This window comes from Drosophila rhopaloa, unplaced genomic scaffold (assembly GCF_018152115.1).
Source record: "Drosophila rhopaloa isolate 14029-0021.01 unplaced genomic scaffold, ASM1815211v1 contig_115, whole genome shotgun sequence".
Classification (NCBI taxonomy): Eukaryota; Metazoa; Arthropoda; class Insecta; order Diptera; family Drosophilidae; genus Drosophila; species Drosophila rhopaloa.
This window is the reverse complement of record NW_025334990.1, coordinates 11,894,342-11,914,438: the sequence shown is the minus strand read 5'-3', so window position 1 is coordinate 11,914,438 and position 20,097 is coordinate 11,894,342. Positions and strand designations below refer to the sequence as shown.

Below are 20,097 nucleotides of genomic sequence, written 5' to 3'. Positions count from 1 at the left end.
GTCTGCTAATATGAATTGATTTATAGCAATGCTCTAAATACTAACTGGGTCATTTAAATCATATTTACTTAAAATCAACATTTGTCTGAAGCGTATTAATGCCTTTCAGCTTTGAAATTAATTATGCCTTTTACTTGCTAAGCCCTAAATTAATTTTTTTTATAATTTAAATAGTAAAGAGAGTAGAGAGTAGTAAAAACATATCATTTTCTACGCATCCTGCAGTAAATGAAACTTATCGTGCTTTTATTTCCAAAATTTTCGATGCACAATTAACAAAATTTCACCTGCCACACTTATAGCCATCAACCTTTGCCATTATTTTCACAGCACCCGGTCAGGCTAATTTGTTTACAGCCAACTGGCCAACACACACATGTGCATGCTGACCAAACTAGGCCGTCGCTGCCATTTATTATAATTGAACCGCTACCCGCACAAAACCAAACTGCGAACCGCCGACGTTCGCAGGCATAAATTGATTAACTTGCTATTGGCCAGACCGAAAGACAAACGGGGGATTTTGGGAACAGGCTGCTTCAGTGGAGCGACCATTTAAATGTGCACTTTGGGTTTCATAATTAACTGAAAATTATGTGCGTCGGTCTAGCAAAGATACAGGCGGCCACCAAAACCAGAAATCACACCGAGAACATTTTGAATAAATTGCTTTTATATTGTTTTTGGATAATATATGTAGCCAGTGTTTAAAAAATATCGACAATGTCCACGGTTTAATTGCGATCTATTAGTCCAATCTCCGAATTAAATTTTGAAGGCTACTATTTAATTGATTTAATACTAAAAGTTTTTTCAACCCATATTTGTTTATTTGGTTGACCACACATTGATTGTAATTTTATTTAGCTTTCATATTTTAAGTATTATGGTGATATTTTAAACTTTCCAGTATTTTCAGAAATATTTGCTGATATTTTTGGTCAGTGCTTTGCAGATCCACCAGATTTACGGCTGGTAAAGACGATTCTGTCCTCGTAATCCGCGCGGGTCAACAAACAAATTACATTTTAAACTAATTAAAATACATAAATGTGGGGACATGATGCTGGAACATCTCTATGACCACATGCACATCCACGTTAATTGCAGGCATTCCGGCAGTCGGCAGTCAACATATAGCGATCACCGCCGAACTTCGCAGACCGGAACTCCGCCCCGACGAACAGAGTCACCGACTCTCAAAAACAACATCGGATTCGGGTTCGGAATCGGATCCATCCATCCAACCACCACCAGCAACACCATATTGGTCGAGTGGAGGAATTACGGCAGCATTATGGTACATTATCTGCTGCAGACCCCAAAAACCCAACGACAACTTCATTTGCCAGTGGGAGTGAGATGGAATGAGGGAGGGAAAGAGAAAGAGAGTTGTGAAGCAGAGAAAAATTTATGTTTGACATTAACAGCAGTGCGGAATTCAATGAAAAACAAGAACAAGGGAGGAACTATAACTTCTGCATTTAAATAATAGTTATTTGGAAAATAAATGATATAATAATACTATACACAAAGCAGCAAAAAACATTTTTTTATTGTTAGGAGAATCGATAAGAATCGATGCAAGTCTTTTTATTTCTGGACTACTTATAACTTAAGGATATAAACTCATTCCCAAAGCATTTCCGGATCACCCTAGATAATGTGTTTCTGAGAAGACTTTTTTGCAAAAGCATTTAATTGAAAGCTGTCCAATTTGAGTCTATATTATACATTCTCTCAAGACTATTAAATTAAACTTACACATGAAAGTTGAGTTCAGTCTAATTCCACGAAATGACGAGGCACAACCTACAAAGTTCTCTTGTCCAGCACTTAAATTGACATAATTCTTAATGAGTAATTAGCGTGATCTCTTTATTAAATTAGTTAAAGTTTATTTTGTGAATTATTTAAAGGAGAATTTTAATCAATAAACGTTTACTGAACAAATAGCTAGAGTTCCTGTTAAACGCGAAATTTATAGACATTGCATTTATGTACACCGCCAACCAATTTCGGTAACCACAAATTCCGCCCTCGATTGGACTCATTCGAGAGGGCTGCCTCTTGGGTTTTAGGGTCCAGATCCACATATAGTTGAGGCCGTTACCATGGCTCTATAAACAACCCCCCAACACGCCCCTACTTTCTACACTCATTGTTGCTGCTGGAATAGATGGTATGTATGGCATGGTGGTGGTGTCGCTGGCGTTTTGATCTATGGATGCATGAATGATTCGCTGCGCACCGCAGCAACAAAAGCTACAGCGACCGTAATGACACCAGAAAACAATTGAAATAATTCTAGCAGAAATTTTTGTTAGCTCACCGACCCAGGCCAGCCAACTTTATTCGTGGTGTGTGTTCTTTTTTTTTTGTGGCTCAGTTTCAATTTCAACGTCGAACGAACGAAAAGTTGCAGGCTAAAAATACCAATTTTGGTAAAACATTCACACATATTGTGTTTTCGAAAAACTGCGAACTATAATTAATAAATACGCTTAAATGCGCCATGGACTATGCAAAAGTTATGTGCTAAAAGTGAGAGTTAAAAAGTGTCGCAACTGGCAATCATGTGGAATGCATTAAGGATTCAACAGTTTTTCTGGCTAATCCCGCTTCTGATTCACCCTTCGCAATTTTGTTGGGGCCAACAGACGCACATCAAGTTGGAGCAGGGAGACCTTATTGGGGTGAGACCGGAATAAACTAGGTCTTAAGGACTTTAAGGAACTGAATTCGGTCCGTTGCTTTCAGCTCAAGGTCTTTCCGGATGGAACACGTGGCGCTGTCTACGCTTTTTTGGGTATTCCCTATGCACAGGCACCTCTCAACGAACTTCGATTCGCTGTAAGTTTCGCATTTTTCTCAATATTTAAACATTTGTTTAAGCAATGAAGAGTATTATACTTAAAGAACTATGATTTGGAAGCCTTAATAAAATTATTTAAATTCCGACCCTCAATCGATTGGAAATTTTATAACGAATTCAGCGAGGTATGACCTTCCAACATTAGACCATTATTTCCGAGGGTTTTGATCAAAAACCCGAGAAAAAAGTAGATTTTTCCGGATCTCCGGATTTCGGCTTTTTTCATAAGGGGTTTCATTGTCATTTTTGGCGAAAAACCGACCAAAATGAAATTTTTTAGCTGAGAATGCCACTCGATTGGAAATTTTATAACGAATTCAACAAGGTATAACATTCCAACATGTGACCATTATTTTCCAGGGTTTTGATCAAAACACCGAGAAAAAAGTTGATTTTTCCGGATCTCCGGATTTCGGCTTTTTTCATAAGGGGTTACATTGTCATTTTTGGCGAAAAACCGACCAAAATGAAATTTTTTGGCTGAGAATGCCACTCGATTGGAAATTTCATTACCAATTCAGCGAGGTATGGCATTCCAACATGTGCCCATTATTTCCCAGGGTTTTGATCGAAAAACCAAGAAAAAAGTTGATTTTTCCGGTTCTCCGGATTTCGGCTTTTTTCATAAGGGGTTACATTGTCATTTTTGGCGAAAAACCGACCAAAATGAAATTTTTAGCTGAGAATGCCACTCGATTGGAAATTTCATTACCAATTCATCGAGGTATGGCATTCCAACATGTGCCCATTATTTCCCAGGGTTTTGATCAAAAAACTGAGAAAAAAGTTGATTTTTCCGGATCTCCGGATTTCGGCTTTTTTCATAAGGGGTTACATTGTCATTTTTGGCGAAAAACCGACCAAAATGAAATTTTTAGCTGAGAATGCCACTCGATTGGAAATTTCATTACCAATTCAGCGAGGTATGGCATTCCAACATGTGACCATTATTTCCCAGGGTTTTGATCAAAAAACTGAGAAAAAAGTTGATTTTTCCGGATCTCCGGATTTCGGCTTTTTTATAAGGGGTTACATTGTCATTTTTGGCGAAAAACCGACCAAAAAAAAATTTTTTGCTGTGAATGCCACTCGATTGGAAATTTTATAACAAATTCAACAAGGTATGCCATTCCAACATGTGCCCATTATTTCCCAGGGTTTTGATCAAAAAACTGAGAAAAAGTTGATTTTTCCGGATCTCCGGATTTCGGCTTTTTTCATAAGGGGTTACATTGTCATTTTTGGCGAAAAACCGACCAAAATGAAATTTTTTAGCTGAGAATGCCACTCGATTGGAAATTTCATTACCAATTCAGCGAGGTATGGCATTCCAACATGTGACCATTATTTCCCAGGGTTTTGATCAAAAAACTGAGAAAAAAGTTGATTTTTCCGGATCTCCGGATTTCGGCTTTTTTCATAAGGGGTTACATTGTCATTTTTGGCGAAAAACCGACCAAAATGAAATTTTTTAGCTGAGAATGCCACTCGATTGGAAATTTCATTACCAATTCAGCGAGGTATGGCATTCCAACATGTGACCATTATTTCCCAGGGTTTTGATCAAAAAACTGAGAAAAAAGTTGATTTTTCCGGATCTCCGGATTTCGGCTTTTTTATAAGGGGTTACATTGTCATTTTTGGCGAAAAACCGACCAAAAAAAAATTTTTTGCTGTGAATGCCACTCGATTGGAAATTTTATAACAAATTCAACAAGGTATGCCATTCCAACATGTGCCCATTATTTCCCAGGGTTTTGATCAAAAAACTGAGAAAGAAGTTGATTTTTCCGGATCTCCGGATTTCGGCTTTTTTCATAAGGGGTTACATTGTCATTTTTGGCGAAAAACCGACCAAAATGAAATTTTTTAGCTGAGAATGCCACTCGATTGGAAATTTCATTACCAATTCAGCGAGGTATGGCATTCCAACATGTGCCCATTATTTCCCAGGGTTTTGATCGAAAAACCAAGAAAAAAGTTGATTTTTCCGGTTCTCCGGATTTCGGCTTTTTTCATAAGGGGTTACATTGTCATTTTTGGCGAAAAACCGACCAAAATGAAATTTTTTAGCTGAGAATGCCACTCGATTGGAAATTTCATTACCAATTCATCGAGGTATGGCATTCCAACATGTGCCCATTATTTCCCAGGGTTTTGATCAAAAAACTGAGAAAAAAGTTGATTTTTCCGGATCTCCGGATTTCGGCTTTTTTCATAAGGGGTTACATTGTCATTTTTGGCGAAAAACCGACCAAAATGAAATTTTTAGCTGAGAATGCCACTCGATTGGAAATTTCATTACCAATTCAGCGAGGTATGGCATTCCAACATGTGACCATTATTTCCCAGGGTTTTGATCAAAAAACTGAGAAAAAGTTGATTTTTCCGGATCTCCGGATTTCGGCTTTTTATAAGGGGTTACATTGTCATTTTTGGCGAAAAACCGACCAAAAAAAAATTTTTTGCTGTGAATGCCACTCGATTGGAAATTTTATAACAAATTCAACAAGGTATGCCATTCCAACATGTGCCCATTATTTCCCAGGGTTTTGATCAAAAAACTGAGAAAGAAGTTGATTTTTCCGGATCTCCGGATTTCGGCTTTTTTCATAAGGGGTTACATTGTCATTTTTGGCGAAAAACCGACCAAAATGAAATTTTTTAGCTGAGAATGCCACTCGATTGGAAATTTCATTACCAATTCAGCGAGGTATGGCATTCCAACATGTGCCCATTATTTCCCAGGGTTTTGATCGAAAAACCAAGAAAAAAGTTGATTTTTCCGGTTCTCCGGATTTCGGCTTTTTTCATAAGGGGTTACATTGTCATTTTTGGCGAAAAACCGACCAAAATGAAATTTTTTAGCTGAGAATGCCACTCGATTGGAAATTTCATTACCAATTCATCGAGGTATGGCATTCCAACATGTGCCCATTATTTTCCAGGGTTTTGATCAAAAAAGCGAAATAAAAGTGCATTTTTCGGGATCTCTAGGTTTTTTTTTTCGAAAAATCGACTAAAATTAATTTTTTGAGCTATGAATGCCACTTGATTTTAAATTTTACAACAAATTCAACGATGTATGACATTCCAACTTTATCCCTGGGAAATGACTTATAATTTGTATTTAATTACTAAGGTTTCATTGATCGATTCGTTACCAATGATTTAAACAATTATCTGTTTGTGAATTTATTCCCCAGCCCGCCAAGCCGAGTTCCAGCTTTAATCGCACCCTCCAGGCCACTGCCATGCAGCCCATTTGCCCACAGCTCTCGAACACCATCTACGACGAGAGTTCGGATGGCGGTATTCCCAGATCAGTGAGCACAGACGAGGACTGCCTGTATCTGAACATCTGGACCCCGGAGTCGGGGCTGCGATATGGCAAACTGCCCATCGTTGTTATTGTCACGGGTGAGGAGTTCGCCTACGATTGGCCCAGAAATCGCATCAATGGCTTGGACCTGGCTGGAGAGGGCATTGTGGTGGTCAGTGTCCAGTACCGAAGTAACATTTACGGATGGCTGAGTCTGGGAGAGCAGCATCGCCATGTCCCTGGAAATTATGGCCTAAGTGATGTCCAAATGGCATTGCGGTGGATTCAAAGGAATGCAGCTGCTTTCGGGGGCAATCCGGATCACATAACACTTTTGGGTCATGGAAGTGGAGGAGCACCAATGGCACTGGCTGCGGCTTTGGAGGAGTCCCACATAATAAAGCAGCTAGTGCTCATGTCACCCGGTCCCATAATGCGAACTTTGGGTCGGAATCACCAAAAGCGAGTGGTAGAAACGGGCCAGGAGCTGGTCAAGAAATTGGGCTGTCAGTTCGAGGAGGCACAACGGCGCCAGTTGATGGGTTGTCTGAGGCGAAAGAGTCGAGAGGACCTGCTCCGCGCCTACGAAAGTGTGTACAACCATGGCAATGGAAGCTCCCAGCTGGGAGTGATTCTACCGGAAGGACTTACATTCGAGCAACGACTTCAAAATGAAACACTCCCTCCCGTTCTGCTGGGCATCACTTCCAATGAAGGCGCCTTCCTGCAGGACTACTGGCTGGATGTGGCCAGGGAGGGTCAGCTGGCGCTCCAGAAGTACATAAATCACACTTTATTGCCAAATGTGATGCGAGCTATGGATTCTGCGGGGGAGGAGAGCTCCGCCCAATTGGCAGCCATTAGATGGAGATACTTCAATGGGAAGGGAGAGGGCGTCACCCATCTTCTGGGTGGAATGCAACGGCTGCTCTCCGAATCCCTCTACGAATTACCCTTCTTTCGTCTTTTGGATATGCTAAATGGAAGCACTAGCTACGCTTATGTATTCGACCAATCCCACTCGATGGACATGCGTGGCAGGAGGAATCTTTTCGGAGGAGCCTCCCACAGCTCCGATCTGCCCTTGCTCCTGGGTCCAAGTCTGTTTCAGCAGATAGCCCGTCGAAGATTCAGTGGCGAGGAGGAGCAACTCTGCCGGAAACTCAGAGGAGCCTTTGCCAATTTTATAAAGAATGGCAATCCCACGCCAGGAAGGATCTTCGATGGCTGGTTGCCCTATAACAAAGAGAACCCATTCGTCTATAGTCTGGGAGAGCAGACGAAGACTCCACAAGCAGGATCAGTGGATGAAGCGGAGGTGGAGAAGCTACTCAGGGGGGAAACGGGGGCTCCAGGAACGGATAGGAGTTTATCGCGTAGCAACCGCCACGATACCTATAGAGCAATACCTTCCAATTCGTACACGGCCCGCAATCAACAGGATTCGGGTTTCTCCAATCACTTGGAGAGGGTTTACGGATTCTGGCAGGTGCTACTCCCACTGGAAAGAGAGGAGGATTTACGAGGCGGAGCTCTTGGTCAGCGAGTGCGACTCCTAGAAGCGAGTGCCGATGCAGCTCGCTACCGACAGGGATTCTACGCCATGTTGGGACTGGTGTGCCTACTCCTTGCCTGCCTCTGTCTCTGCGTTTATCTGCTCAAAAGAGACCCGAATCCAATGAGACGACGCAGTGCATCATCGGCTTCGGATTGCTACAGCTTATGACATAAGTGGTTTCGTTGGACGACCATCTTTGGGGGCCGGAAGGACGAGGGGCCGTCGACCTCGGGCATTGCCAATGTCGAGTCCTGGCGCAAAGGTGGTCGTGCAACGAAACGGGCAGAGGAAGGAAGCGGAGGAGCAGAATCTGGAAATGGTGGAGGTAATCCTGGAGGGGAGCGACGAGACCAGATTCTCAATAATCAGCGTGCAAGACGTCCAAGGCAAATGCAGCCGTACGATTTCAAGGTTGCCCACTCTAATGGAGGAGCAGGAACTGGAGCCGGAGCTGGATTCGGAGCAGGGGCATCCACCAGAAATGGACGAGCAGCAAGAGCAGGAACAGGATCGGGAAGTGGAGCTCCACCTGGAACTGTTGAGGAACTCCTGGACCCTGTCGCCGGCAAATTCGAGCCGAGTGTGGCTGTTAGGAACTGGCAATACCAGTTGACTTGTGATAAGTTCTGAAAGCAACCAAAAATGTTAATTATAGTTTCGTATACGTATTTTTACTCTAAATGTTTACACTTGTACGTAATTAAATAAAGACAAATTTTACACTAAAAATATTAAGGGGTTGTTATAAAGTCAATTAGTCAATTAGTTTTTCAATAGTTTTCAAACATTAATCTATGGTTTTTATTTAAAAACTTGTAACTTATATTTTTACAAAAGCGTACATATTAATCAATTTTCGTCAACAACTCAAAGGCACCTGTACCATTTCGCACCGGTAGACCAACCATTAATCGACCAGACGGGGAGTTCAGCTCATCCGATCTGCCGAACCCGGTGGCGCTCCTTAGGAACTGCAAACTGGACTCGAAGGACATCTGCTGCAAAGGCGACGAGGAGTGCTCCATACCCTTTCTCGACAGAGGCTGGAAGGTTCCGTCGAAGGTCATGTAATCCGCGATTAGCGAAAGATGCCGGCGATCCACGGTGATGCCGTAGACCTTGAAAACGTTGCTCACTTCCTTAACAATCACTTGGGATGCTGCCTCAATGCCGTACGTTCTGGCAATCGCATGGATGTCGTTGGAGTACAGGCGATTGAGGTCGAGAATCTTGTTGTGCTGGAACATCTCGCCAATATTAATGCCATCGGTCTTGACCAGCTGCTCATCATCATTGCCCTTGTAGATAATGGCCCGCTTAATATGCTGCACCTGGTGAACCACACTCTTACCCGCCAACTCGCGGATGATTGAGGTCAAATCGGGCTTCTGGTAGCGCACACTTAAGTTTAATTTGACCTGGCACCACAAATGACTCTCTTTGTCATAAGAATAGGCCTTAACCATTTCATTGCTGAGCAGCCTTTCAACCGACTTGTCGTCGCCATCGTTCTCATCATCGTTCTCGGCCTTTTCGTCGTCTACCTGATCCTCCGCCTCTTCGTCGTCGTCTGAAAATCAATTAAACTCATTATAAACGCTTACATAAATAAAAAATAAAAATATTAGTTTACCATTGGCATCATGGAGCTCATCAACATCATCTGGGTCATCGTAGTCCTTCTCATCGGTTTTGCGTTGCTTTAGTTTCACACCAGTCGCATCGTCATCGCCCTTTAGATAAAAACCCAATTAAATAAAGATTAAAATAATGTTTAGCTTAACTCACGTCATCGTCCGATGAATCATCATCATTATTATCCATTGCTTTTCGACCACCCACATCATCTGCATTGTCCAAATCATCATCCTCTTTTTCAGTGTCTTTTTTGTCGTCTATTACAACTCTGGAATTGTAAACAAATTAATGATTAAAAAAATACTTCATCTGCATATTATTATTCTTACATTTTCGTCGTCTTCAATGCGTTGGATACTTTTAAAATGGCCCGAATCAGTTGCTTGATGAAGGTTTGGTGCATGTATTTGATGATACGTTTGGGTCGCACACCGTAATCCTCCTTGTAGACCTCTCTTGGCAAGAATTGGAAGCGCATTTCATACTCATACGCTCGCTCCGGTTCAAGAGTTAATCTGGTACTGATGTGGACAGCTACATAAAGGATTTGCTATTTAATACAAGTTTATGCAAAAACCGGGAATTTAACCACTTACACTCCAAAAGATTTGCCAGAGTCACAGAATTAAGATTTATGCGCAGCTTCTCGGCCTGCTGCTGCTGACCAGGCTTTATGGGAATATCCATCGAGGGCGTCTTTATGTTCGAAGAGGCCAGCATGAGGATCTCTCGAAGTCGGGGAATACCCAGGGTAACGTTCATCTCACCACGACCCGCAAAATGGAAGGTATTCAGTGTCATCTGTGTGGAAGGTTCACCTATCGATTGGGCGGCTATTAGACCCACAGGTTCGCCAGGTGATGCCAATGCTTTAATGGTCTTCACCCGCATAATGTCCGCTATGGTCTCCTTGTGTACTGGCTTCCTCCGAGCATAATCATCGATCAGTTTCTGCGTCCGCTCCGAGACACTACCGTAGTAAACATCCTGCTTGTAGACGGCTACCGCGGGATCCGGACAGCGGGCATACTTCTTGCGATACAAAGCCTTGTCCTCGGCATCCGCCTTTTTCCACAGCTTAAGCAGACCCTCATCGAAGCGACGGCGACCTGTCTTGGCGTTTATCTCATTCGGTCTCTTCACCTCTACCTCCTCGCGCAGCTCCTCTGAGAAGTGTGTGAAAGCGGCACGCAGCTTGGTTGGCTTCTTTTTCTGCCAACTGCGTATGTGCTTTTCGTGGCGCCGCACCTTGGCCAGATCCTCCTCGTCCTTCATCAACCGCAGTTGACTGGGCCGCAGAATAGCCGTGGCATTCTGGGTGAGGAAATCAGCACAGAATTTATCGTTGAAAAACTTGGACTTCAGGATATCCAGACCATCTTCGCCGTAGAGGAACTGCACCACACTGTTGTCACTGTCGCGGACTGTGAGATCATAATGGACACTCAAGCCCTCCAAATGTTTTATGAGACAGCGCTGCAGGTAACCGGAGCGAGAGGTTTTAACAGCAGTATCAATAAGACCCTAAAATAAAATATAGGAAATAGTAAATACAGATAAATTCTTGTTTTAAAATTATTCGAAACTCACTTCACGACCTGCCATGCAATGGAAGAAAAAGTCCTGTGGCTGAATGCCCGTCATGAAGCGTCCATCGATGAACCCTCCCGACTTGGGTGAGGTCTCAAATGAAGTAAAACTAGGCAGCGATTTGCCGGATATCATCAACGGTGGTCGCTTTCCTTCCAACTCAATCTGTCCCAGCAGACAGGAGATTTGCATAGTGTTTACCATGGATCCCTTGGCACCGGAAAGAACCATCAGTTGCAGATTGTTTGAAGGGAACTTGGTAATTAAACCACCAGGCAGGCAAGTTCTAAATAAAGGTAAAAAAAATAGTTTGTCATGGTTGGATTATATATGAAACCAATATAAACATACTTATTTATTTCATTTGTGTAGCCATCCAAAACCGATTTATATTTGCGATCCAAAATCACTCGGAACTTTGTGTCCTTCATATAGGCCTCCTCCATTTTCTCAACCAATTCATCGTGCGGTGGGTCATCTTCTAATTCCAAAGCTGCAGCCACTGCGCTGTTTCCCACACTGCGGGACTCACGGATGATTTTTCTTCTCTTTTTGTCCGCCTCGCCTGTCACTAGAATATCCTTGACGCCCAAAGTAAAGCCTTCCAGTTGCAGGAAGAAGGTGAATACCTTGGTAAAGGAAGTGAGCAGACGGGTGGAAACTTCGCCGCCATACAGCTCGTACATGCAATGGATCAAACCGAAAGTCGTGGCTCCATACTGCTGTTTATCAAGAACTCCAACAAGTAGTTCACCCTTTCTAATTTGCACTTGGCTCTCGCTGAGCTCGTTTTCCTGAGGATTTGTGCCACAAATTGCTGGTCGTGGACGGTTTACATTCCAATTCTGCAAAGGATTGATAGAAACATAAATATGTGAAACAAAATACACTCCAAAAAACTAACTTACCTTTCCACCAATCTTGGCGAAGGAATCCAGATTAATTCTTTCAAAGCCGTCGGGAATAAGGTTAATAATAATGGTGGACAAGACCTGCTTTCCGGACCAAAGGTTCACTGGTTTTAATATAGCCGGTGGGAGTAGCTTGACATCCCTTATGTGGTGCGACAGTCCCTGATACACCAGCTGCTGGTAGTCCTCGCGGTTGAAGAACCTTCCACGAATCGAGAGCTTCACACCCGAAATGACATGATCCTGAATAAGTCCACCCAACGGGGTGCCATCTTTAGGCACCAGATAGTTGCTGGCCACATTCACTAGGTTGTATGCTTCTGCCCTGGCCACCTCACTCTGCGGATAGTGGGCGTTCATTTCATCACCATCGAAATCGGCGTTGTAGGCCTTGCAGTTGGAGTAGTGCAGTCGGAAGGTCTTCTCCCCTTGCAGGATGCGAGCCTTGTGAGCCATGATGGATGGCTTATGCAGCGAGGGCTGCCGGTTGAGTAGGAGGACATCTCCATTGAGCACGTGCCTATGGACGATCTTAACGCCATCTTTTGGATTCGACAAAAGCAACTTGGCCAAGCTCTCCCGCTTGACCGCATTATCGGCGGGTATGTAGGTGGTAAATCCGTTCTTATCCTGGATGTAGTTCGCTCCGGGGTGCACGTCCGGTCCGTTGCACACCATTTTTCTCAGCTCCGTAACATTCCACTCCGTCACGGGCACGGGATAAGATAATTTCCTGGCAAATATGTCAGGTATACCGATCTCATCAACGTTTATATTAGGATCCGGAGTGATGACAGTGCGCGCAGCGTAGTTCACTCGTTTGCCCATCATATGCTTACGAATGAGGCCATCCTTCTTTTCAATAATTTGCTTCAATCCTTCGGCAGACTTCATTTCTCGGGACATGTTTACGTCGAGGAGGACATCCACAGAAGTTTGTAGGGCCAGCCAAGCGTTATAAAGCTTCTCATGGGATGTGTCGCCCTTTAGGTTCTGATAAGCGGCCTTAGCCTCCTCCGTGAGCTTCTCCTGGCTGCCTTTCATGTACTTGATTACCACATTCAACACATGGTTGTTCTCGATGATGTGGATGTAGATGTCCGTCTGGGGATTGCCCTTCAGCATATCTCCGATCATGTTCATGGGACGAGCGCGAGGTGGTGTCACCGGAATTGTATCCATAAAGAATAGATCCACGGGCGATCGATCGCCCTGCAAAGCATCAGTGTTTGTCAGCCCCAGAACTGGAACTAGAAGCTTCAACAGCTCAGGGTAATTGTTGTAAATCTGGCGCAGATATCGACGGCATTCGTCGGCAAAGATAACCTTGTTCTGACCTCCGCTTTCAAGGACACCTCCAACGCTTTTGAAAGAAAAAAATCTTCAGTTTTCAAACTTTACTAAAGTAAAAGATGTTTCATCTTACCGCTCCTTGAGATCCGCCATTGTGACGTAGAAAACCAGCCTGCGATGCATGTAACGCACAAATCGCATTGATTTGTTGCAGTGCCTGCACTTTTTGCCCGCCCGCTGCAATGCAGTATGGGTAATAGCTGTCCGCAGGGAGCAGCTCGTCTTAGTGGAGTTGCCGGAGTTATTTTCGTTCTTTTCCAGCAGCTTGTACATGGCTGCAATGTTGGGATGGACCATGTCGCCGTTTTTCAGGGTCACCAGTTCATCGGAGTTCTGACATACAATTTCTGACTTGAAGATCTCCAGATCCTGCGCCTCGATAATGTAGCCCGCATCGATAAGGCGCAATTGCAGCATGATGATCTCGCATTCGTGGTCTGAAAAATAGGAGCTGTTAACTACTGATGAAAGTGAGCTATATACTTTGGTTACCCTTCATCTGTAGCTTGTAGCAATGCAGGCAGAAAATGCAGAGCAGACGCTGCACCAGCTTGATGAAGAAAGGATTGTAGACGGGCGTGGCCAGTTCGATGTGGCCCATGTGTCCGGGACATTCCTGCATCTTGAGGCAGGTACCACAGGGATCCATGCACCGGCCGTAGGAGCCCATCCGGATGTCGTACAGACCACCGGGCATCGCATGTCCCAGTGCATCGAACGTAATGCCCGTGATCACCTTCACCACGCTCAGCTTGTGGATTTCCTGGTCGGTGAACACGGCAAACTCAAGATCCGAGGGGAACATGTGCACGTTTATCGGCCGCCTGGAACCCATTTTGACCGATTTAATTCACGTTTCTAGTCTTAAATCAAATACAAATCCTAGCGCAACGAGATCGCACGTGTGTGGCTATTAGAGGTGAAACCACACCGATTATAACAATAAACTGGCCTATCGAAAATTCTTTTCGACCGTGGAGGGCGCATCTCTAGCGAAACAGCTGGTCTGCTTTGTGTTGACAAAAATTGTTTTTTATTGGCGTTTGTTTTTAAAAGCAAAAACATGCTAACTTCCATGGTTAAGGAGCACCACAAGGAGCAGGTGAAGCGGAAACAAGAGCAGGGTATGGAGTTTGTTTAGGAACCTAGCTTAAAAAGTAAATATAAACTGTCTTTCCAGAGGTGCGACGCAAAGAGGCCATAGAAGCCTCCAATGAGCTAACCCAATCCCTGGTGGACACCCTTAATGTAGGCGTGGCGCAGGCCTACTTGAACCAAAAGCGTCTGGACGCGGAGGCCAAGCAACTGCACATGGGTGCCACCAACTTCGCCAAACAGACGCACCAGTGGCTGCAGCTCATCGACAACTTTAGCAGTGCCTTAAAGGAGCTGGGAGATGTGGAGAACTGGGCACGCAGCATTGAGGGGGACATGCATGTAATAAATCAGAGCCTGGAGCTGGCCTACAAAGCCTCGCGAGCGGCCCAGGCTACAGGTCCTCCTGTGGAGGCCTCGACTTCAGCCTCAGCAAATGCCACATGAGAATTTATAGGTTTCTTCTCAAAGCATTTTGTCAGATGATTCATAATTGGAATTATTGTATTCTACTCGTATACAAACGAGCGCTTAATCAGTTAGTCTACAATTAAATAAAATGAAAATTAAGAGTAGCCAGAATTATCTTAACTGAAATGGCACTTTTTGTTTTAAAATTGAATTTTGTTAAGTAGTTTTTTGCTGATCTCTACTTAATTTTATTAGCCAAAACATTTTATAAAGCTAAAACCCATGCCTTGTGCCTTCTGTACTGCTAGCAATTAAGGCTAACAACCATAGCAAATAGAAGCACCTATCTCGATTTCTGTACAATTTCAATTTTATTTTGTACTTGCTGCACAATTACAATTATAATTAAAATTAGTTTAGTTTTGTTATCATTATCAGTTTGCTGCGGTTCCTTTAAAATACATATCACAATCTATGCGGACATCTGTATGTAATGATGGTAATTGATTTGATATTTACAAACTACGTTTTTGTACAGCAACAGTAATCGTTAACGAATAATTATAATAAGAATCTGTTTTTGGGTGGATGATGAATTTGGAAATTAGTCTAGTTGTGAGCTGCTCGCCAACCAAATGCCATAGATGGGATGGTTTCACCAAAAACACAATATTTCAGTCGTATGCTCCTCCGCAGGCCGTTTTACAGAATCCAGCAGGGCCGATATAGGAGCACGAGTTAAGGAAGTGGCCCCATTACCTGCAGGGGTCACTAATAGCGCGTTGGGATACGCCCTTATTTGGAAATATATACTGGATAAATTCGTGATTCGTGAAGATTATCGAAGCTTTTACTTACGAGTTTGGGGAGAACGTGAGCGGCTGTAGCTTCTGCTGCGATTGTAGCGGATGCGACTAGAACTGGTGCGGTTGCTGCGGTCATAGCGATCGCTACGGTAGTTATTGCGCTGACGATAGTTGTCATTCGGTGAGACAGAGCGGTCCCGACGGCGCCCGCCTGCCCGGGGCGAGCGGGAGCGGCCTGAGTGTCCACTGCGCGATGGACGACCCATGTAGACACCTGGAGTGGGTGTGTGGGCGCGTTGGGTTATAGAGTAGTCAACGCGAATGCGACGATCATCCACCTCAATGCCAGAACAGGCGTCCTTGGCCACACGGGCATCGTCGAGATTCTCAAAGTAAATGAAGCAGAAGCCCCGCGAACGATGTGTCTGTACAGTATTAGATTTAGAAAATTATTTGTGTTAAAAAAAAAAATATATTAATTTGATTTAGAGGAGAATTTTGAATGAATAAAAAACTTGAACTGTAGTATAAAATATACTCTTTGGGCAAGTTACTTTGAATTATTAACTATGGCCCGGTAAGCCACAAAAAAATAGTTAAAATTTATACGTGGATGTGACAGCAAGCCTTTAGCTTATAGTTTGGAGTACACAAAAGCTCACAATCGCTGTCTACTTTAATCTAGCCGAAAACGAGAACAAAACTGCAAGACTTCAAGCCGATTAGTATGTTCAACTGCATTCTGGCAGGAGGTATCTTTACGATGACTGAGAAAATTTCTTACATGAGCGTCGATGACCATCTGGATTCGCTCGATGGGTCCGTACTTGTTAAAAAGCTCGCGCACCTTGTGCTGCGTGGTGTTGGTGTTCAGACCGAAAACTCCAATGCAGCGACTTGCTTGTGGGTGTTCCTGGTAGAAAAAAACCTTCTAATTAGGCTGTAGTAGAGGGCAGAAACACTTACGCGTGCCTTGTGCATTCGCTGGCGATCTCGGGATGTGCGTCCGGAATGATGGCGAGGTGCCGGACCCGGCGACCCAGAGACGGAACGCGAACGGGAACGCCGTAGAGAGCCGGAGCGCTGTTGGCGACGGCCGACATAGTAATCGAAGTCCAACCTTGATTTTGTGTAGAATGGAATGAAATTAGATTTGCTGTTCGTTCTTGCAGGTCTTGCTAACTGACAGGTTGAAAATTGTGTATTTTGTGTGGCTTGACAATTTCTATTGCTTAATTCAATTCAATTCGATCTATTTCGGACCTATTCTTCGGCTGTCGGGCGAGCAAAACAAATTAGTGCTGCGGATTGGTTTCTTACATAGCGAGGTAGTTTTCTTCCAAAAATAAAGGAAATCCGCTGTCTTTTTTGAATTAGTTTTTGGCTAGAGCAAGGACCTTCTCTGATGAAAGGCGAATCCAAATGAAAGGCCGTAAATGACAATTGAATACTTTTCTAAACTGCCAGACTACTCGATGCTCGGTGTCAAAAATTATCGTGTAGGGGGGCACACATGCATCTGTGTGTACACATTTACCGGCGGTCCTTGTGTCCGGAGGAAGTTGTCCTGGCTGATGAGGATGACGCCGACCGTTTGTGGTTGTAGCTATTGCTACAATTAAAATTCTCAACACTTGGTCTTTTAATGTAAATAATGTTTTGCTTACCTGTCAAATTTGCGTGGTAAATAGTTTCGCTCTTCGGAGGAACGCGAGGACTTTTGTGGCGAAAAAACGTATTGTTATTGGGTTTGCACTTTGCAATAATCTAGTTTAAGGCACTCACCATCTTTAAGGGTTTGATTCCCTGCTATATTGCACAGCCAGACAGTGTTTATTAATTAAATGTTGGCTTGGTTAATGTTATTTATTCTGTCTGCGTTTGAGAAGACGCACGCTTCGGCTGGGGTGACGATAGACGAGGACGTGTTATCGATAAGTCTTTTAACCCTTGTTGGCCTTTGTACTTTAATTCGAACACAATCAAAAAACGTTAGTTCAAATAGTTTTTCAATTTTTTAAAACTGACTTAAAACTATATGAGCTATGATCAGGTCAAAACCATTTTAAAATAATAATTTTATTAACAATTTTTAAATAATTTCTACCTCTAAGATTAGCTAATTGTTCGTTTTCAATTTAATCCAAGTTGTTGTTGATTTCATGCAAAGAAAATTTTGACCTTTATTACGCTTTCAAATTCCTATTAATATTACAGGTTTCGGTAAACAAAGAACTCACTTTCTGGTTCTGCTAATACCTTTAAGGCCACATTTATTTTAGTCATTTTAAATCTATATCACAGGGTTAGTCGATAAACATTATTTATATCGCGCAAACCACATATTTTTCACCATCACATAGTTATACAGCCTCTGCTGTTCCAAGTGGTGCAGATCCGTTATGGTTTTGACCACTCGCTCGTCGTTGAAGTGACTTTTGGGAGGTGCCTCCAGCAGATTTCCCGTCGTAAACCACTTGAGTTCCGAGAAATGCTTCTTTACCGCAGCCCGTAGAGCAGCTCCACTGAATACCGGCGTCCGATACAGGTCGAACATATTCTTCTTGCCATACTTCTGGTGGATCTCATCAACGGTTTTGTCCAGTTCCGGCTGTTTGCAATAGTATATGACCCACAGCTTACGCTCTGGAGCCCTCAGATCATTTAAACTGAGGACGCCAAAGAACTCCACAATGTATGGATTACATGTTGCGGATTCTTTTGGTTTAATGTAGAAAATGTGCCTCAAATGAGAGTCGATTTCCTCTTCCAGATCGTAATCAGTTCCTGCAAAAGCAAGTATTAATCATCATCTGTGTCCGACTATAATATATGATAATTTACCTGAGTTTTTGTCTTTTATTACGTTGGTTGTCATTTTATTTTACAATAAGGTAGCTCTTGCTTCTTTCTTCTATATGAGAACTAATTACTCACGCACTCTGCTTAAATAGCCAAAAAATAATATTTCAACTCTCCCGTAATAAATAGCTTTTGTTTTGTTTACGATGTTCAATTTCACAATATAGAAAATATATGTATGTAGCTTTTCAAAGCAACTCTGCTGGTTATCGATAAGCACAAAGCTTTTAATTTTATTTATTTACATATTTAATGCCGTTCAGGACGTGGTTTTTGATCATTATAACGCTTAAACCAATCGTGCTGATCCATTATATAGTCAAACAGCCTTCTTTGCTCTTTATCATGCAATTCTGAAACTGTTTTCACGACCTTCTCATCGTTATAATAGCTAATTGGAGGGGCTTCCAACAGGTTACCTCTACTTATCCACTTTAGATGGCAGAAATAATCTTTAACGATTTTATGAAAACCCACTCCGCTAAATGTGAGCTTTTGATATATCTCATACACATTCTTCCTGCCAAATTTCTGGCGTACCTTTTCCACCGCACCTGAAATTTCAGGACGCAAGCAATAATAAATGTACCAAAGTTTTCGGTCGGTGGCCTGGGGATCTTTAACACTAAAGACTCCAAAGTACTCCATCGCAGAAGGATCCAACGGAGTGGGTTCTGATACAGGCTGCATGTAAAATAGACGACGACAGTACTTTTCCAATTTATCTTCCAATTTTTGTTCAGGTCTATTTCCAGCTATAATTAAACATTAACAATCATTCAAATCTTCAGTGACTCATAAGCTTTACCCATTGAAAATCATGCGGTTATTGTCACTACCAACCCAAACAAACTTTAACAGAACACTGGTGAGCATTAATTTGCAGTCTTGTTTTTATAGCTCTGTAGAAAAAAACTTATGTAATAATAACAGTAGCATCTGTTATGCATTAAGATGTACATAGGTCCATGTCTTATATACATTGTTCCTAGATACTAGAAAATCATAGTATTTTCTTCGTTCGGCCTGGTACAAATCTGCTATTGTGTTTACCACCTTCTCATCATTGTATGGGCTGTCGGGAGGAGCTTCCAAAACATTTCCTTTTGCATACCACTTCAGAGCTCCAAAGTGGTTTTTAACCCGGGATCGCATTCCGGCTCCAGAATATACTGGCTTTCTAAACAATTCGTACATGTTCTTTTGGCCATATTTACGATGAATTCGATCCACAGTTTGATCCAACTGATCACTTGTTGCATAGTACATGTACCACAACTTACGCCGGGGAGCCCGAACATCTGTTAGGCTGAGAAGCCCAAAATATTCCACTTCCAGAGGATCATACTCATTCGTTGTCTCGATTCCTTTAAGGCAGAAAACTCTTCGCATATACGTCTCCAATCGCTTTTCCAAGTCGGGATAGGCACCTTCAAAAGAAAGTTATTATTATAATATGCAATTTATCACAAAAACCTATTTAAACTTACTGTTGGGTGTGTTCATAGCTTCTTCGTTAGATGTTGTCATCTCAGATATCTTGTATTTAATAAATATGGTTCTTCCCCTGAACTTCTTTTATACACAACAACTTGTTTATATTTCATAACAGCTTTGCCATTTCGCCACAAACTTAAAAAGCTGTGATAAAAGCTTTTTGGCGCAACGTAAAACAT

At 42.7% G+C, this 20,097-nt stretch overlaps 7 protein-coding genes across 12 annotated transcripts; 2 read left to right on the top strand and 5 right to left on the bottom strand.

Annotated features, from left to right (window-relative positions):
- Positions 1-2,387: 2,387 nt before the first annotated feature.
- LOC108045030 (cocaine esterase) lies at positions 2,388-7,923 on the top strand. Its single transcript, XM_017124201.2, has 3 exons — positions 2,388-2,696; positions 2,761-2,853; positions 6,082-7,923. Exons 1-3 carry the CDS (start codon positions 2,577-2,579, stop codon positions 7,921-7,923), a joined length of 2,055 nt encoding a protein of 684 aa, XP_016979690.1. The 5' UTR covers positions 2,388-2,576.
- Positions 7,924-8,529: 606 nt separating this feature from the next.
- LOC108045068 (DNA-directed RNA polymerase I subunit RPA1) lies at positions 8,530-14,167 on the bottom strand. Its single transcript, XM_017124251.1, has 10 exons — positions 13,740-14,167; positions 13,321-13,684; positions 11,892-13,257; positions 11,335-11,828; positions 10,984-11,269; positions 9,990-10,917; positions 9,723-9,927; positions 9,544-9,661; positions 9,389-9,488; positions 8,530-9,325 (listed from the first exon to the last, which is right to left on the bottom strand). The coding sequence occupies exons 1-10, from the start codon at positions 14,080-14,082 to the stop codon at positions 8,601-8,603; spliced, it is 4,929 nt and encodes a 1,642-aa protein (XP_016979740.1). The 5' UTR covers positions 14,083-14,167; the 3' UTR covers positions 8,530-8,600.
- Positions 14,168-14,235: 68 nt separating this feature from the next.
- Positions 14,236-14,939, top strand: LOC108045076 (biogenesis of lysosome-related organelles complex 1 subunit 1). The gene is made up of 2 exons (XM_017124264.2): positions 14,236-14,371; positions 14,428-14,939. Exons 1-2 carry the CDS (start codon positions 14,311-14,313, stop codon positions 14,787-14,789), a joined length of 423 nt encoding a protein of 140 aa, XP_016979753.1. The 5' UTR covers positions 14,236-14,310; the 3' UTR covers positions 14,790-14,939.
- Positions 14,940-15,101: 162 nt separating this feature from the next.
- Positions 15,102-17,633, bottom strand: LOC108045071 (transformer-2 sex-determining protein). 6 transcript variants are annotated; one of them, XM_017124255.2, is made up of 7 exons: positions 17,345-17,633; positions 17,227-17,276; positions 17,097-17,171; positions 16,526-16,679; positions 16,344-16,472; positions 15,612-15,984; positions 15,102-15,565 (listed from the first exon to the last, which is right to left on the bottom strand). In XM_017124255.2, the coding sequence occupies exons 1-7, from the start codon at positions 17,345-17,347 to the stop codon at positions 15,549-15,551; spliced, it is 801 nt and encodes a 266-aa protein (XP_016979744.1). In that variant the 5' UTR covers positions 17,348-17,633; the 3' UTR covers positions 15,102-15,548. The 6 variants fall into 6 exon arrangements, with proteins under 6 accessions (XP_016979744.1, XP_016979745.1, XP_016979743.1 ...); XM_017124256.2 differs by having other exon boundaries at positions 15,102-15,547; positions 16,532-16,679; positions 17,345-17,632; XM_017124254.2 differs by having other exon boundaries at positions 15,102-15,547; positions 17,345-17,623.
- A 166-nt stretch (positions 17,634-17,799) lies between these two features.
- Positions 17,800-18,584, bottom strand: LOC108045075. The gene is made up of 2 exons (XM_017124263.2): positions 18,404-18,584; positions 17,800-18,346 (listed from the first exon to the last, which is right to left on the bottom strand). Exons 1-2 carry the CDS (start codon positions 18,435-18,437, stop codon positions 17,880-17,882), a joined length of 501 nt encoding a protein of 166 aa, XP_016979752.1. The 5' UTR covers positions 18,438-18,584; the 3' UTR covers positions 17,800-17,879.
- Positions 18,585-18,668: 84 nt separating this feature from the next.
- On the bottom strand, positions 18,669-19,280 carry LOC108045074. Its single transcript, XM_017124262.2, has 2 exons — positions 19,230-19,280; positions 18,669-19,176 (listed from the first exon to the last, which is right to left on the bottom strand). The coding sequence occupies exons 1-2, from the start codon at positions 19,231-19,233 to the stop codon at positions 18,671-18,673; spliced, it is 510 nt and encodes a 169-aa protein (XP_016979751.1). The 5' UTR covers positions 19,234-19,280; the 3' UTR covers positions 18,669-18,670.
- Positions 19,281-19,296: 16 nt separating this feature from the next.
- On the bottom strand, positions 19,297-19,993 carry LOC108045073. Its single transcript, XM_017124261.1, has 2 exons — positions 19,912-19,993; positions 19,297-19,851 (listed from the first exon to the last, which is right to left on the bottom strand). The coding sequence occupies exons 1-2, from the start codon at positions 19,949-19,951 to the stop codon at positions 19,364-19,366; spliced, it is 528 nt and encodes a 175-aa protein (XP_016979750.1). The 5' UTR covers positions 19,952-19,993; the 3' UTR covers positions 19,297-19,363.
- Between the last annotated feature and the right edge of the window lie 104 nt (positions 19,994-20,097).

What these genes read in the sequence shown, in the direction of transcription:
- LOC108045030 (XM_017124201.2), top strand. Translation starts at nt 2,577, where the DNA reads ATGTGGAATGCATTAAGGATTCAACAGTTTTTCTGGCTAATCCCGCTT. An exon ending in AGCAGGGAGACCTTATTGGG is followed by an intron (nt 2,697 to 2,760) that starts GTGAGACCGGAA and finishes CGTTGCTTTCAG; the next exon opens with CTCAAGGTCTTTCCGGATGG. An exon ending in TCAACGAACTTCGATTCGCT is followed by an intron (nt 2,854 to 6,081) that starts GTAAGTTTCGCA and finishes TTTATTCCCCAG; the next exon opens with CCCGCCAAGCCGAGTTCCAG.
- LOC108045068 (XM_017124251.1), bottom strand. Translation starts at nt 14,082, where the DNA reads ATGGGTTCCAGGCGGCCGATAAACGTGCACATGTTCCCCTCGGATCTT. An exon ending in TACACAAATGAAATAAATAA is followed by an intron (nt 11,270 to 11,334) that starts GTATGTTTATAT and finishes ACCTTTATTTAG; the next exon opens with AACTTGCCTGCCTGGTGGTT. An exon ending in ATTGCATGGCAGGTCGTGAA is followed by an intron (nt 10,918 to 10,983) that starts GTGAGTTTCGAA and finishes ATTTTATTTTAG; the next exon opens with GGTCTTATTGATACTGCTGT.
- LOC108045076 (XM_017124264.2), top strand. Translation starts at nt 14,311, where the DNA reads ATGCTAACTTCCATGGTTAAGGAGCACCACAAGGAGCAGGTGAAGCGG. An exon ending in GAAGCGGAAACAAGAGCAGG is followed by an intron (nt 14,372 to 14,427) that starts GTATGGAGTTTG and finishes CTGTCTTTCCAG; the next exon opens with AGGTGCGACGCAAAGAGGCC.
- LOC108045071 (XM_017124254.2), bottom strand. An exon ending in TTACCACGCAAATTTGACAG is followed by an intron (nt 17,172 to 17,226) that starts GTAAGCAAAACA and finishes TTTTAATTGTAG; the next exon opens with CAATAGCTACAACCACAAAC. An exon ending in AGATGGTCATCGACGCTCAT is followed by an intron (nt 15,985 to 16,343) that starts GTAAGAAATTTT and finishes AATACTGTACAG; the next exon opens with ACACATCGTTCGCGGGGCTT.
- LOC108045075 (XM_017124263.2), bottom strand. Translation starts at nt 18,437, where the DNA reads ATGACAACCAACGTAATAAAAGACAAAAACTCAG. An exon ending in AATAAAAGACAAAAACTCAG is followed by an intron (nt 18,347 to 18,403) that starts GTAAATTATCAT and finishes TTGCTTTTGCAG; the next exon opens with GAACTGATTACGATCTGGAA.
- LOC108045073 (XM_017124261.1), bottom strand. Translation starts at nt 19,951, where the DNA reads ATGACAACATCTAACGAAGAAGCTATGAACACACCCAACA. An exon ending in AGCTATGAACACACCCAACA is followed by an intron (nt 19,852 to 19,911) that starts GTAAGTTTAAAT and finishes TTTCTTTTGAAG; the next exon opens with GTGCCTATCCCGACTTGGAA.